Genomic DNA, 16,684 nt, shown 5'->3' with positions numbered 1-16,684 from the left:
GAATAAAAAATAATATTATAAAAACGGTAAACATTCTCTTTGAACCAACCGCTCTTTCTGGAACTGTTCTGTTTCCTTACAGGTACGCTAACCTCTCCACCCACCACTAAAAATATAACTTCTTAAACGTAAATCTATAGTCATGTTGTTCAAGAAAAGTAAAATCCTTCTGACAGTCAATTTCATCTTAAAAATGAACATTAATGTATTTTCTAAAGCCGTAATTTTCTGTTTACTGATATTCAACTATCGATATAAATAGTCATACGAATACAGATTATCGATTGTTAGGAACGTAAGTGATGTCAAATTCCGAGTTGACTTAAAGTGGTGTTGCTGAAGGTGCTATTTATTATTTGTTTTATTTAATTATATGGGTTTGTGTTAAAGTTATATATATTGGCTTAAAGATAATTGAAACAGGTTTTTAAGTTTCCAAAATGTATGATTATTATGTATTATATCGTTTAAGTACTTTAATTTCATTAAATTTGTTTAAAAGAGGTTATTTATTTATGTTTAACGAATATTTACAGTTTTTAATAAATTTAGTTATTTTGGAGAGTTGTAGATGAATCGAAATAAATATTTTAAATGTTGTTACTGATGCGTATACAAACAATTGAATTAATTTGTTTAAAATAATTAAGTGACTTTTCCTTCTTATTTGCCTACAACTCCTATGATTCACTTTGAAAAAATGTTCTCTGTACTTGTTCTATATTTCGTATTATTGCACTTAAGTTTATTTCACCTTTGAAAGTTAAGATTTAGTTATATTAAGTTGTAGTGTATATAATTTAGGTTAAATCTATACCATGTATTTCGTAATAGTATTTAATTATATTTAACAATTATATTGTTTTACATCACTTTTCTGTTTTATTGTAATTTTTCAGATCAAAGTTAAATAAATATTTATAAAAAATGGAATGGTTATTTGGGAGAAGAATGACTCCAGAGGAAATGCTCCGGCAAAACCAGAGAGCATTAAATAAAGCAATGCGTGATTTAGATAGAGAAAAAATGAGAATGGAGCAGCAAGAAAAAAAGATTATTGCTGATATTAAAAAAATGGCTAAAGAGGGGCAAATGGTGTGTACTCAACAACTTAATTATGTAATAACTTAAACTGATAGAACTAGTTCCTTAAGTGTTGTCATAGGATCATTAGACTTTCTTTTTTTTTATTAAAAATTGAAATTAAAAATATTAAACTACCCATATTTATGTTTACTACCACATTCATTGATGTAAAATGAATTTTTCTGCTTCTATTGTAATTTGTAGGAAATTAAACAATTATTAAATATATTGAATATATTTAATAGTCAGATTTGTTTGAGATATTTTAATGAAATTAGATTTACATGTATCTGACAAAATCTGCAAAATAAATAAGTTTGAAAATTCCAAAATGGCAATCATTGAAATGTTTTAGTTATCAATAGCTTCATAAAGATTAGTTTTAACAGATAATGTTTTATTAAATAAACTGTTGTTTTGAAGAAAATGACACCTCATTTGTTCAAATGTGTTGATAAAAAACTGAAAAATTGTTGAAGTGAATCGTAAAAAATTGATAATTTTGTGCCTGTTTTCACTTACTAATAATAGAAATTATCATTAATTATTTTTAATTCAATCGGTAAAGGAAGTGAAAACGCATTTAAAAATTGTGTCAGATACTTGTACACCAAATCTCATTAAGATATTTCATTCTGTTCCCAAAATGTACATTTTTATTTTTAAAAAAATTTAGGAAAATTAAGCAACATGGGCGTTGGCCCACATAATTTTTTTTTGTTTTATTTTGATATCCTGATCACTCTTAAGTCGGCACAACCTCTCAAGACACTATATATATATATATATATATATATATATATATATCATTGGAGCAGAATGTAGCATCTCTGCCTTATATCTACAAGGTTGTGGGTTCAAATCCTGGTCAGATTTGGCATTTTTCATACGCAACAGAATTCATCTGCCATACAGTGTAAGTCTATTGTTACTTAAATTATAAATAAATATTTATTTATTTAATGATGTGGTGTATAAGAAATAGTTTTATATATATTTATGTTTTACACATTTTTATTACAATTTATTTCTTAAATATTTATTTAGGATGCTGTTAAAATAATGGCAAAAGATCTAGTTCGTACAAGAAGATATGAAAAGAAATTTATGTTAATGAAAGCTAATATACAAGCAGTATCATTAAAGATACATACACTACGATCTCAGAATGCCATGGCACAAGCGATGAAAGGTGTTACAAGAGCTATGCAAAATATGAACAGGTAAAAGAAAGGTGGTTCTTAATGCTTTTATTTTTAAATCTTAGTATCACTCAGATCATGTTCAAAGCTATTATTTGGTTCTATTATAATCTGATTTTTGTTACATCTTGTCTTTTTATTTAGTTGATTTTTTTATTCTGTTTTTGTCTTCCTTTATTAGTTTTATTCTATACACATCTGTAACTGTATTTTGGTGAAATGACTAAAATTGATTATCATTCAAATTTTTTAAAGCTGTTCAACTGCCAACAGATTTCAGTCTACTTTTATAAATTGTATTTTATTTTTTTCTCCTTTTAATAAATATAAGCCCTTTAAACTCATTTATATACATAATTAATTTTAATTATGTTCTTTCTTTTAATTTTACTTTTATATCTTTATGAGTGAGATTAGAAACTATTTTTTTTTTCTGATTTATTTCTTTTGAGCATCATCAGTTTATTCTACACCAGTCTTTCTATTTTTTTACTTTTGTTTTTACAGTTTTGCTGTATAGTTAAAAATTGAATTTTTATTGAAAGAAGAATTTTTTATATTTATATTTTTTCTGAATTCACTGCACGTCTAAATCTTTTTTTTTGAAAGATAATAATTTTCATCATTTCATATTATCACTAAATGAAAACTAGATTTGTTTTGATTTAAAAAGTAATTGTGGAAGTTGGTTTTAGTTTCTTATTAAGAATAATTGCTTTTTATTTGGAAGTGATCCAGGGGGGTCTAGATAATAGGTATGTGTGATAAAGCAACAAGAGTAATAGCTTGAAGTCGAGGTACTACTACTTAAATTACTAATTGTAGTATACTCTTGAAGTATACTTCAATTCTTATTGAGTACTAATGCTCCTATAAACTATAACATTTTTGCACTTAAAAAAAAAAAAACAAGAAAAAGGTGAAATGTATAAATTTTCTTATAGTCCTGTCGGGTGCTGAGAGTTTTCCAATGAATGTATGATGCTTTGAATAATTATGTTTGGAATGTTTAGCGCAAAACATGTACTCGGCTAGATACAATTCAATATTGTATTACAGGAGATGAAGGAAGGGCGACAGGCCAATTGTGCATTGTCTGAGTAATTTTAATGTTATTTTTTCCTTCCCCCCCCCCCCCCATAAACATATATGAGTTTAAATGGCTTTGTTGTGATGTCAAGATCCCAACAATTCTTGTGGGATTATCCCGCAGGTACATTGTCTGTTAGCTCAACCTCCTTGTGCATTGTACAACAAACTTGAATTTACTGTTTGTACTAGTAATTCTCAGTTCTGACATGCAAAAGCATAATTTTTGGCATTAATGACATAACAGGAAGAGATAGAAGGGCCTGATTCACAAATATCCTCGGAGTTGAGGTAATAGACTGATGCCTTAGGCAACATGTCGATTATGTCAACCTCCACCCGCCCACTACCAGTGAACTTTGTCTAGTAAAGTGACATTTATCATTCATAATTTATTTCAGTATTATCTGTTAATCACGTAATCTAGTTAAAAGTTGTCCATTTTTCCATAAATGTTGAAATAAAAGATGAAAACTACTAATTTATGAGAAAAGAGAGGAAATTAAGATAATACACAAGTACCGTGAATTCTTTAATATGTAACAAAGTTTATTGTAATATTTTTGAAGTTTAAATAAGTTCATTGGTCTCTGTTAAATATTGCTCTTTTCCCCCTCCATAGTACTTCTCTGAATTTGTGACGCTGATTTCTCATCATTTATAACTTATTACCATATATATCACATGAACGCTGATGGTGGTACTGTGCCCTTTCACTTGCAAAGAATGGTTCATATTGTCCACCTCTTATTTGGTGGGAGCAACTGTAACAGGTTCCTTATTGACCACTGCTTTAGCGATACAGAACAGAACAGTTGGTGAATCGCCATGGAAAAAGCTCACCAGCACTGACTGCATATATACTATGTTGTTTAAATAAGTTTATTTCCAATAGCTGTTTTGTTACAAATTTTTAAAAGGTGTTACCTTCAAAAATCTAAGCGATTAGAATCTGCTGTATATTTCATACAGGCTGACTCATGTACTCAATCTTGTGCCTTTAGTGAAGTCTTGGGAATAAATAAAAATGTGTATTCAGATTGAACTAAAAGTGACCAGATATTGTTTTGGGTCTGCCCATTAGATATTTTTATAGTGAATACAGCATTATTCAGTAATATGACTGACTTTGTCAAGCAGAAGTTCTGTTAAGCAAACAAATGTTGTATTACTAAATACTAGTTTTAATATTCAATGATTGTATGTTTAATTTTTGTTTTTGTTATTTTTTCCTTCAGGCAGTTAAATTTACCCCAGATACAAAGGATACTGTCTGAATTTGAAAAGCAGTCTGAAATAATGGATATGAAGGAAGAGGTTATGAACGACGCTATCGATGATGCGATGGAGGATGAAGCCGATGAAGAAGAAAGGTGGATTATATTCTAAATTCTAGATTTATTTTACTTTGAGATATTTATTTATACCGGGCAGCTGAAAAGTAATTTTACACCCCCTTCTTACCTTTTTTTTTTTTTTTTATAATTAAGATAACCGGAAGCGATTTGTGGCATTGTCCCTTGTACTGAGAGCCTACTTATTTTCAATGAACATATATTTCACTCTTATATTTTTTGAGTGGCAGGATATGGGGGGGCGACCAAAAATTTCAGATGTGACCAACGGTCATTCAATAATCATTTTAAGGAGTTTGATTAGACAAGAAAAATTATAAGGAAAACTAAATCCCAATCATCCGATCCAAAATATCGGCCAACAGTGTGTTAGCTAGAACAACGGCTGTATGTTTCCCTTTAATTTTTTTGTTATTTGAGGTGTCACAATTCTCTTTTTGGAAATCTTATCCAATAAAAGAGGCCAAGGTTAATTCATAAATCCCTATTTAGAGAATTCGGCTTTTAGGGGAGTGGTGATGGACAAGAGTGGCTCATAAATTTTGAATGAGTCGTGAAAAAATTTTAATTTTAAATGAGTCATGCGATATGTTATTTTAAAAATCTTTGTGAGATGAGCTAAACTGTATCAAAAGAATTAAATTCTGACTATTTAAACTGAAATGGTGACTACAAATTTCAATATGTTAATTATAAATGGAAAAAATTAATATTATTTTAAATGTTAATTATAGGATGGGATTAATTAGGTATTCTGTTAGTAATTAATAAGGTTATTTTATCTGCTCATTTGGGTGTTGAAGAGGGGAGACAGACAAATGTTTGCCTTGTTTTATTTCTGTTCAGTTTTTCCGTTTTTGAAACTTTGTTGCTTATAAATACAAAGGCATTTATCAAGAAACAGTTTTCACAATTGTTTTTCTTATAAAAGTTTACATTAAAATCATATGACATGTCCACATTTCTATTTAAAAAAAAAAAAAAGTTTGTTTCAAGATGGGTAACAAACATTTCAAATGCACCATAAATTAGTAATTTTGTAACTACGAGGATTCGCACTTGTTTCTTCCTCCTAGTACACCGTAGTTTTGAAATATGAAGCCCATTTCTGTACTTTAATGTCAATCTTTGTATATATTTATTTATTTTATTAGATCAACCCAAGTACAGAATAAATAAAGTTGGATGACTTACCTTATTCCACTATATATGCAGGAGCGCTTTCATGATTTATTCGCATCACCTTTATTACATACTCATCACAAATTATATTACAAACTTCATAAAATATAATAACATATCATGCATTTATTTATTTTATTTAAAATTTAAAATCTTGAGTCTTTTTATTTTAAGAATTAAAAAAATATTTTATTCAGTTAAATTAAAAATTAAAACAAAACTTAAAAATATGAAAAAATAATTAAAATGATAACTAAATTGTAAAAATTTATGCTAGGCTTAATATAAAAAATTACCAAGTTAGTAAATATATAAATAAAACAAAATAATTTTCTGAAAAATTTAGGGTTAATCAAGAAATCAAATATGCATATTATAGAAAAAAAAATTATTAAATATTGAATTATAAAATACACATTTATACTTGGTAAAAATTTTGGGTAATCTTATATTGATTATGTACAGCTGTTATGGTTAGAAACAATATTAAAATGTATAAAAAGAAACTTAAAGACAATAAATATAGTAAAATTGATAATGTTATAAAAATTATAAGAGTATTCATTACCATAATTATAATCTAATAATCTATAAGTATAATAATAATAAAGGCTTGGGTTATTTCACATTATAGGAAAATTCGTTGGGTGCTAATGTTGATGATAATTTCCAACTTGATAATTTTTTTTTTGCATGCAAATTTGGGTTCATTTCCTGATAAATGAATTGATTTGATAAATTTAACAAATATGGTCCTTGATAATGAAGAGCAGTTTATTGTAGCTAATCAGTATTTATTCTGACAAAGGATGATTGATATTGTTAAGAATATTGTGGTAGATTCCAAAATAAATATAAACAGAGCAAATCCTAATGGTAAAGAAATTTTATGTAATGGCATTGGTAATAAAATGTATGATATAAAACGATGAAATATAAATTACAAACCTTTTAATTAATTACATTAAAAAAATAATTTACAACCTGAAAAATAAATTAAATAATAATAATAGTATCATTTTGAAGTCAGATAAAACTAAGACGCCGCTCATCATGTAGTCTGACAAATATAAAAATTTGATGAAACAATATGTAATGGGGAATGATTTGAAGGTAAGGACCCTACTAAAAATTTTCTAAAAATTACTAAAAAGTTTAATAATAAAATACCTCAACATTTTCAATTATAAAAATAATTTAACATATCACACTAGGTTGTACCCGTATGAACCAAGTGCACCTATATTAACTGAACTACCAAAAATACACAAACTATGCGACCTTTAACTTAAAAACTGCTCCTTCTTACATTGTCTCTAAAATAATTAATAAAAGACTTAAAAATTAGTGATAAAACTAGGATGGTTGGCTATGATATTTGTAATATGTATCCTAGTATACCCATAGAAAAACTAATAATATACTAAAGAATAGATTAATGAAAAATCACAAACATCCCTTATTTATTGAAAATATTATTGTTATTATAGGAAATATTTGCAAACAAAATTATTTTAAATTTGATGACAGATATTACAGCCAGGAAAACATCCTACCAATGGATTTTCCTTTGTCATCCATTTTATCTGAGGTTTACTTACAGGAGTTTGAAAGTAAAGTTGTTTACGAGATAACTCACATGCTTGATATTTTATTATGGACTAGATATGTTGTTCATATTTGACAATATTTTTGTAGTCTATAATCGAGTTATATGTAATGAGCATTTAATCATTTTGAACAAATTAAATTCCTACTATAGTGGATTGAAATTTACCTTTGAAATTGATATTAATAAAAAGATAAATTATGTAGGTGTTAATATTAAAATTAATGAAAGTAATCAATCAACTTCAGTTTATAGAAAAACCCACATCTAACAAAACCACTGTACATAGATCTTCAAATCACCCGTGGTCATACAAAATTAGTACTTACACAAACATGGTAAATAGAGCTATTAATTATACAAAGTATAATGAAAATAAAAGTAAAATAAGCAAAGAGAAATTGGCATTATAAAACAAATTGCCTTATATAATGGTTATGATAATTCTTTAGTAGATAATATATGTAATAAACAAATGTCAAAAATTAAAAATAATACACATTTAATAACATTAAACAGCACACAAAAAGTTGACAATGTATATTTAAAATATGTATATAGGTTTCATAATAATAAATTCAAACTCACGTTCCAGATAGATAACCACATAATAAAAGACATAATAATTAATAAGCATAATGATTCATCTGATTTATATAATTTGAGTGGTATTTATAAAATTGAATGTAATGATTGTAACCATGTTTATGCAGGAAAGATCACTAAATCCTTTAAGGCTAGATTCTTGGAACATTATAGAAATTATAAAAAAGGTAAACTGAGTTTCTCTAATGTATCTGATCTTCTGATTAAGAATAAACATATGATATCTGATATCTGATATTAGGACAAATTTAAAAATACTGGAAATTAAAAAATATAATATGAATACGAATAGTAAGGAATTAGACATTTTAGAAAGATACTATATATATATATATATATAAACATAAAAATAAATTTAATATGATCAACCTTCAGACAGATATGAGATGACAGTATTTTGAAAGCTGCAAGACGGCACCACCATCTAATTTAATAGTGATGTATAATTTAATATATTTGAGTCAGTATAGTAAAGTTCAGTTAAATGGACAACATGCATAATTGCTTTACTGAAAATTATTTTTATTTGATTTTAATTTTTATTTTTTATTTTAATTTGATTTTAAATAAAAATTTAAAAATTTTTGCAATTTAATTGTTAATGCTAATTTTAATTAATTGTTCATATTTTTAAATTTTGTTTTAATTTTTAATTTAACTGAATAAAAGTTTAAATTCTTAAAATAAAAAGATTAAAAGTTTTAAATTTTAAATAAAATAAATATTATATTTTATATAATAAAATATTATATTTTATGAAATTTGTAATATAATTTAGGATGAATATATAAACATTTAATGCAGCTGATGATGTGAGTAAATTACGAAAGCAGTCCTGCATGTATAGTGGAATAAGGTAAGTCATCCTACTTTGGTTTATTCTATACTTTGGTTGATCTAATAAAATAAAATAAATATATCTGTATATAGTACAGAAGAGTATGATTCTTAAAAGATTTGATTTTAAATAAATATATATATATATATATATATATATATACTAGAAAATAAGATCCCCTTTTTTTAATGCAATTATATCCCAAAATTTGAGGGGATCTTACAAACGGGTATTTCGGAAAATGAAAATAAAAATAACTATATTACTGAACTATGAATTTAGTATATTTTTGTAAACACTAACTATTGTAAGTTATACAGATAAAAAAGTCTTGTTCTTTGAGGATGCGTGCTATTTGACATCAGGGGCGTGGCTTTGTTCATGTTCACAGGTACCACCAGTATGTCTGAAAATAGAAATGAGTAACTTATGAATTTATAGTTTGAACCAATTGCCATTATTTTAACAACACAAAAAGTGCAATATTGTATTTTAATTACCTGGAACACAGTTGTTTACTGTCACTGCTGCTTTCATCATCATCCTTGTCTTCATCATCATCGATGTCAGTCTCTCCCAAAGTTGTGTCATCAGAATCCTCAAATATGAGGTGATCTTCCGTTCCATTCAATGCGCAGGAGATGCCAGTCTTCTTGAAACTCTTGATTGTCATTTTCAGACTAACTTCTTCCCAGGCTTTGAAGTCCACTTGCAAAGAAGCTCTATTGAAGGTCTCTGCATATGTCCACTCTTTGGGAATATGATCTCCAGCTGCCATCCATTTAGTGTAAAACTTCTTAATGTGTTCCTTAAACAGCTTGTTGATGCTCACGTCCAAGGGTTACAGCACAGAAGTGAGGCCTTCCGGAATAACTGCAGCATCTGTGTATATGTGACTCAATTCTTCACAGAATCTTCAAAATGGCGATGGAAGCTCTCTAAAATGAGAATTCTTTCTTTCTTTTAACATTGCTTCGGGTTGGCGATTCCAAATGACTTCTAGCCAGTCGCAGATTAGTTTTGTGTCCATCCACCCCATATCTTGTACGCAAACATGTAAACTTCTTGGTAGTTTTCCCTTCGGCAGAGTTTTTTATTTTAAAAATGACATAAGGAAGCAATTTTTTCCATCTTCACAAATGACTAACATAACTGTGCATCTCTAAACAAAGTGGGCGAATCCAATCTAAACACTGGTGAAAACAGGCAGAACAGAAAAAATGAGATGCACAGTTATGTTAGCCATTTGTGCAATACCATACTGCAATTCTATTGTCATGGAGGAGGATGGCCTCTCAAATTGGTTGGTCTCATCTTTTGTGGCAATATGCAGCCCTCACCTCATTCAACAGCTCACTGTAGTAAGCAGCATTGATGATGCGTTGTTCATGCAAAGAAATCAATGAGCAAAATGCCTCGCTGGTTGAAAAGACCAAAGAACCTTGCCAGCTGACAGTCGAGTCTTGGCTTTCAAATGTGAACCGTGCAAATGTTTTGACTGTAATGCTGGTCTGAGGACAGCGATCGTGTTCCTGATTTTCTACTTGTTCTCATCTTTCCTTTAACTCTTTATGCCAGGCAAACACACAAGTCCTTGACAATGTTTTTTATCCCCGAACTGTGCAGTCAATCTCTGGAAAATTTCCATCCCTTGAACTCCTTCATGAGCAAGAAATTTTATAATTATGCGTTGTGCAGTGAAGGGGTGCACCTGTTACTCCGACACTGTGAGCATTATTGACAAATTGGTTGGAAGTGTGAAATGACTAACTCTCAGCATACTAGAAGCACGGGCCCAGTCCTACCAACCATAGATGCTCAGGAACAAAAATCCCATTATATTTGATTTACTCTTAACTGAAAATTGTAGGAGTTGTGGAACCATCATCCTGTAAAGGAATAGAGTTTAACCTTTATGTTGTTATTATACATATTGTGTGTGCACTCGTTCTGTTGTGAAACAATTCTTGTATTTATTTAGCATTTATGGCAAATGATATTGTCATTGATGCAAAAAAAAATTATAAACTGCATAATAATGCACCATAAACAATCATCAATAAAATAATATAGAAATTTTATTATATTTTTATACAAAATCAAAATTTTAATTCATTGCCTTTATTTAAATTGCCTCTGCTTTCAACAAATGAATACTTATTATTGCATAGTATTTTTAGCTTTAAAATGTTAATGAATATAAACAGCAGAATCATTTTGAGAACTATGATCTTTATTTCAAACATTTTATTGAGCACTGTGACCATTAGGTCAAATCCAATTTATAGACTGTACAGAATTTGATAAGTTAAATGAGTAGAAATTCATTTGTACATGGTCCCGATAAATACCAGTAGACATCAGTATAATCAATGAATTTTTTATGTCGCATAAAAATCGTCAGCCTTATGTTTACTTATATTAATGTAAATATATCCAACACAAAGATATTGTATAAAAAATTTTATTTCTTTTTATAGCGAGGCAGTTGTCGCACAGGTACTTGATGAATTAGGTCTCCAACTGACAGAACAGCTTGGAGGATTACCTGAAACGTCCGGATCCCTCAGTATATCTAGCGGTAAGACACCTGTAGCAGCAGCTGCTGGAGGAGGAAGCAGCGGCGGTGGTATGACTGTTGATGCCGATGCTGATCTACAAGCTAGATTGGATAACTTAAGACGCGAGTGACATCTATAAAAGTGATATTTGGCGTTATGTTTCTACTACAATATTGCCTTCAGTGAGTATTTTTTTTCTTTTATAAGATCTATATTAATTTTTTACCTGTATGTAATACACGAGTACATATTATAGTGTAGTTTGTACAGGGTGTAACCTATTTCTCAGCGAGACCAATATGGTAACTCACTTTTATTTAATTAACATGTTACAATTCTAATCGGTTTCTATTAGCAACAGAAGATTCTGTATTATGAACACATCAGTTTTTGTTAGCTGTTTTAATACTCTGCCATTTCCTTCACTAAATCAACCAACCTAAAATATGATCCTTTAAGCACAGATATATTTCACTTTAGGGAGAAGAAAAGTCAGGTTGTGCCAAATCTGGTGAATATGGAGGATATTCTAAGGTAGTAAATTTGTTTGCAAAAAAAAAGTGTTGTCTGAGGAGCAGGTGCTGCATTGTACTGTAGAAAAATTGTCCTAATTGAGAGGACCTAATCAGGATAATTTTCCTAATGTCCTAATTGGGATAATTTTCCCACAGTTCTGGTCATTTTTTTTGAAACTCTTTCAGGTTTGTTAAAACTTCCTTAAAATAATGTTGTTCCTTCTGAACCCGTAATTTCAAAATTACACTTATAATAACAAAAACGACAATGAGTATGGGTTTGAATTTTGACTTGCTGTGACCAAGCTTTTATCATTCTTGATGATGTCTGCATTTTCCAATACATTGACTGTTGTTTTGTCTCAGGACTGTACCAGAAGCTCCAGGTTTCATCACAAGTGATGGTTTTTTTTTTCTTAAAAAAGATTGGGGTTGTGTAAGTTGCTGCAGCATAGCGGTGAAAATTTCCTTGCATTGTTCTTTTAGCCCTGTTTGGACCCTAGCTTGTGTATAGAGGGCGAAAACTAGAGTTTAATTGTAGAGAATTTACCTGACAATTTGGGTATTCAAAAAACATTTTTCGAATAATTTTTCGAATATGCTTGTTATTAATTGTCATCACAGAATACACAAAAATTGCTAGATCTATGTGTGCTGAATGTGCCTAACACTTAAGCAGAATCCAGCTCTTTTTTATGTTGGAAAGTGTACTATAACATAATTAAATTTGTACATTTTATGATATTGGTGTGTTACATTATTTCTTTGCACCGATTAAATATTCTAAGATTAATCATTTGTTGTTTACATTTGCTTGGAGTATGATAAGATTATTAGGAAATTGTAAACAGGTTTGTCATATATAATGTAGTTGATTTAAATTACTAAAGATGTTGCCATCAGTCTTGAAACTTGTACTATCCACAAGCTCTGGTATCATATCATACTGCCTAATTACTTTCTGTTTTTACAAGATGAATTAATTTAATTGATTGTTTAAAAACTCTGATAACATATTTACAAGAAATGAAGAAAATTCATTATTGTTGAATATCTAAGTTGTCAGGCCATATATTTAATAAAGTAAAAGAAACATTTATAAGTAAATAATAATTAGAGTTCTTTAGCTTTACTTGTTTATTATCATTCTGGAGACTCCTAAAGAATAGGATAATATATAGAGTGATGGGAGAAGGGTAAATCTTTTTGTTTATCTTAAAAATTTATTTTATTTAGCTGATAAAATATATTTTAGCAAAACATTTAATACTCCTCTTTAAGCTTACAAAATTCAGTGTAATTAGATTTTATTCTTAATCGTCTCGTAACAGATAACCAAATTATGATATTTTTCATTTTTTAATTACTGTAGGAAAGGAATTTTTCTATGATTAACTTCATTACTGAGGATCTAAGAAAAACATATGTGAAACGTAAATTTTTTAGTGAAATATTTTAGTATAATTTGCATTTTCTTTTTACTTTATTGTCAAATTAGACCTCAGTTATGGGCAAAATATGCAAGAAATCGGTCATTTCTTTAATCACAAAAGATTAGGAAACACTCTTTAACTGCAAGGAAGATAAAAAATAAAAAACTATAGTCTTGTCTCTGTTATTAAAATAATTGTTTATGACTGAAAAAGTCAGTTTTATTGCTAGAGTAAAACAATTTACATGGTATTTTGTAAACATTAAAAAAGATATTGTAAAATGTTTCACTAACATTAATAAATTGCAAAATCTGCAAAACAGCTATGCAAGGTTTTAAATCCAAATGAACCTATTAGTTAAACTCATGCAATATATGATAATAGTTAGATTTATGTATTACTAAAAAATATAAACAAGTTTCTAAAAATCTAAAAATGTCTGAAATATTATTTTTTATTATTATTAGATCAAAAACCATAAGAAATCACTAATTCTTCCCCATAATTAACGTCCTTAAAATTTCAGTATGACCTCATTTCCCCGGGGCTTCTTGTATGTATATATATATGTATTTTTTTAAATTGATCCTTTCAGGAATCATATTCCTCTGCACTATACAAATTATATTAAGTCGATTAACCCAAGTAAAGAATTAATAAAATAAAATAGGATGACACCTATCTTATCCCATAATCCAAGCAAGAGCGTGAAGCGCTCTTGCTCGCGCTAATTTTTTTAAATTATAAAATTTTTGATTGAAATTAAAATTAAAAAATTTTAGTTTTATTTCTGTTTTGATTTAATTGAAAAAGATCTTTTAACAATTTTAAATCTCATGTATAGTATAGGGATTTTAATTAGAATGTGTAATTTGCAATGAATGATTTGAAAAATTATATAGAGCAACTGATGACGCGAGATACTCGCGAAAGTGCTCTTGCTTAGATTATGGAATAAAGTAGGTGTCATCCTATTTTATTCTGTACTTGGGTTGACTGGATGGATTAATGTAACTTATATATAATATTCCTGCATTGTATTATTTACTAATAATCTTAAAAAATTATAAATAAATAATTTAACCAATCTACTTCAAGTTTTATTGACAGTAATTTCTATTTTATTTTTACAGAAAATAAACCTCCATTAACTAGAATTGGCTTTTATGAACTGTGTTGTGAAATTTTACAAGATTCCAGACCATGAAGAAGGCTGTGTGACTATCAAGTACTTTGTGTGAATGTGTGTGTGAGATTTAGCGTGTTTGTGCAAAGAAAAAATATATGGTGATAATAGAATATTTATGGTCAGAAACCATTTAAAATAACTGCTATATAAATAATTATTAATAACGATAATATTTATTTTAGACATTTTATGGCAATGTTATTTTTTTTTATTATTGATATACACTGGATATAATACTGTTTATATTGAATTAATAATTGCTACTTAATGATATTTCATTGTTATGCTGGGTTACCAGAATTATTTTGATAATAGATATCTTAATAAAATAATCTTATTTTTTATTATTAAAAATGTATTTTCAAATCACATTGATTAGTGTAGTAAAATATTTATAAATATTATCTAATCTTGAGTAAGATTGAAACCATCCTGTCTGGTAAACCTTCTCCCATCACAATGATCCGCGCTTGATTAGCGCTCCACGAAAATATGTTGGTCATGATTGGGAGTGTGAAGGGAGGCCTAAGGCCTCCCTTCACACTCCCAATCATGACCAACATATTTTCGAAGGGAGGCAATCCGCCTCCCTTCATAGTCTTATGCTACCCTCTTGTGAAAAAAATTTCAAAAAATGACAGTATATTAAAGAGATTTAACAGATTCTGACAAAAAAAAACCGTTACGATTGGATATTTTTTATGCCTGTAACAACAAAAAAATTGAAACAGTACAAAAATTACAATAATTTAATGCAGAATTTTTTTGCTTTGTGTTTATGAAACATAGTTTGCTGATTTTAAAAATAATACTTTCAAGCAAATCGGTTGAAATTGGGCAAAATATGATGAAAAACCCGTGTCATAAATCACAGATTAGTAACATATGTTAGTATAAGTGAAAGTAGATTCAGAAAACTACGTTTTATAAAGATCCCCACCACTCAAAAGGCTATTCAGATTGACAAAAAAAAACATTTTTACTGTATACTGTTATTCATTATGAATCTATATGTGTTACATGTTTACCGATATCATTTGTCAGAAAAGATATTTATAGACCTCACGTAAAAGTGACATATTTATGACCACAAATTCCTTTTTTTTTGTGTGTGCCATATATCATAATTTATTATGTGTTTCAATACATCGATATGTTGCTACTAAGATAAGCTATTTTTGTAAATAAATAAATCCATAATTGTCATAGCAATTATAATACACAAGTCACACACACATACACACACACACACGCGCGCGCGCGCACACACACACACACACACGCACAAGCACAAGCACAAGCACACTTCAATGAAAATAATGGTCATATTCTTTCTAGTCTAAATAAAACATTTTACATTGTATAAACGTCGTTCAACTTGTGTGATAAATCTGACGCCGTACATAACCATTTTCAAGACTAAATGATCTGAAAAGGTTAAGAGAAAAAGGTTTTTTATTTGTTCTGTTAGTTTTCTACAAAGCTATTTTATTTTATTATTACAGATTTTGTCAGACAGTCAGAGGTGCTCATTTCCCCTCTTTACTTTTCTATTTTTCCTCTTTCCCTCTCCTTAAAATTTCCAAGGGTATTTTTTGACGACGATTACCTACTTTTTTTCAAGTACGGAAAGAGTAAATTCAGGTAAAGCAAGGAGTTATAGAATTCTGATACTCAGTTACATGATCTGTTTGGCCAAACTGAATATCACTTTAAAACCATTAAAAAATACAGACAACATTGTTTTTTTTAAGTTTCTGAAGAGTTACTTAATTCATTATTTTAAGAAAGGCTTTATTAAACATCAGCAGTATAAAAGAAAAGAATTTTGTGTCAAAATTAATAAACTTTGACAAATATAAAAACTACTGAAACCAATTTACAACTCCATCTTTAGAAGATAAGATGCCAAAGACTGGCGCTAAGCAAATGCGGAAGTACTGTAGGGCGCATCAGAATTGTGCAAGATCATTGCTGCTTTCACATAATACTGGGTGCTAGATACAATCAAATGAATTT

The 16,684-nt window shown here is 28.6% G+C and overlaps 1 protein-coding gene across 3 annotated transcripts; it reads left to right on the top strand.

Annotated features, from left to right (window-relative positions):
- The first annotated feature begins 297 nt into the window (after positions 1 to 297).
- Positions 298 to 11,710, top strand: Vps2 (vacuolar protein sorting 2). Of its 3 annotated transcripts, none has more exons than XM_075378611.1 (5): positions 298 to 342; positions 900 to 1,095; positions 2,134 to 2,309; positions 4,616 to 4,750; positions 11,448 to 11,710. In XM_075378611.1, exons 2-5 carry the CDS (start codon positions 928 to 930, stop codon positions 11,656 to 11,658), a joined length of 690 nt encoding a protein of 229 aa, XP_075234726.1. In that variant the 5' UTR covers positions 298 to 342; positions 900 to 927; the 3' UTR covers positions 11,659 to 11,710. The 3 variants fall into 3 exon arrangements, with proteins under 3 accessions (XP_075234726.1, XP_075234725.1, XP_075234727.1); XM_075378610.1 differs by having other exon boundaries at positions 305 to 442; XM_075378612.1 differs by having other exon boundaries at positions 314 to 377.
- Positions 11,711 to 16,684: the final 4,974 nt, after the last annotated feature.

Source organism: Lycorma delicatula, chromosome 11 (genome assembly GCF_047948215.1).
Source record: "Lycorma delicatula isolate Av1 chromosome 11, ASM4794821v1, whole genome shotgun sequence".
Taxonomy (NCBI): Eukaryota; Metazoa; Arthropoda; class Insecta; order Hemiptera; family Fulgoridae; genus Lycorma; species Lycorma delicatula.
The sequence above is the reverse complement of the archived record's forward strand: the minus strand, read 5'-3'. Positions and strand labels throughout refer to the sequence as shown.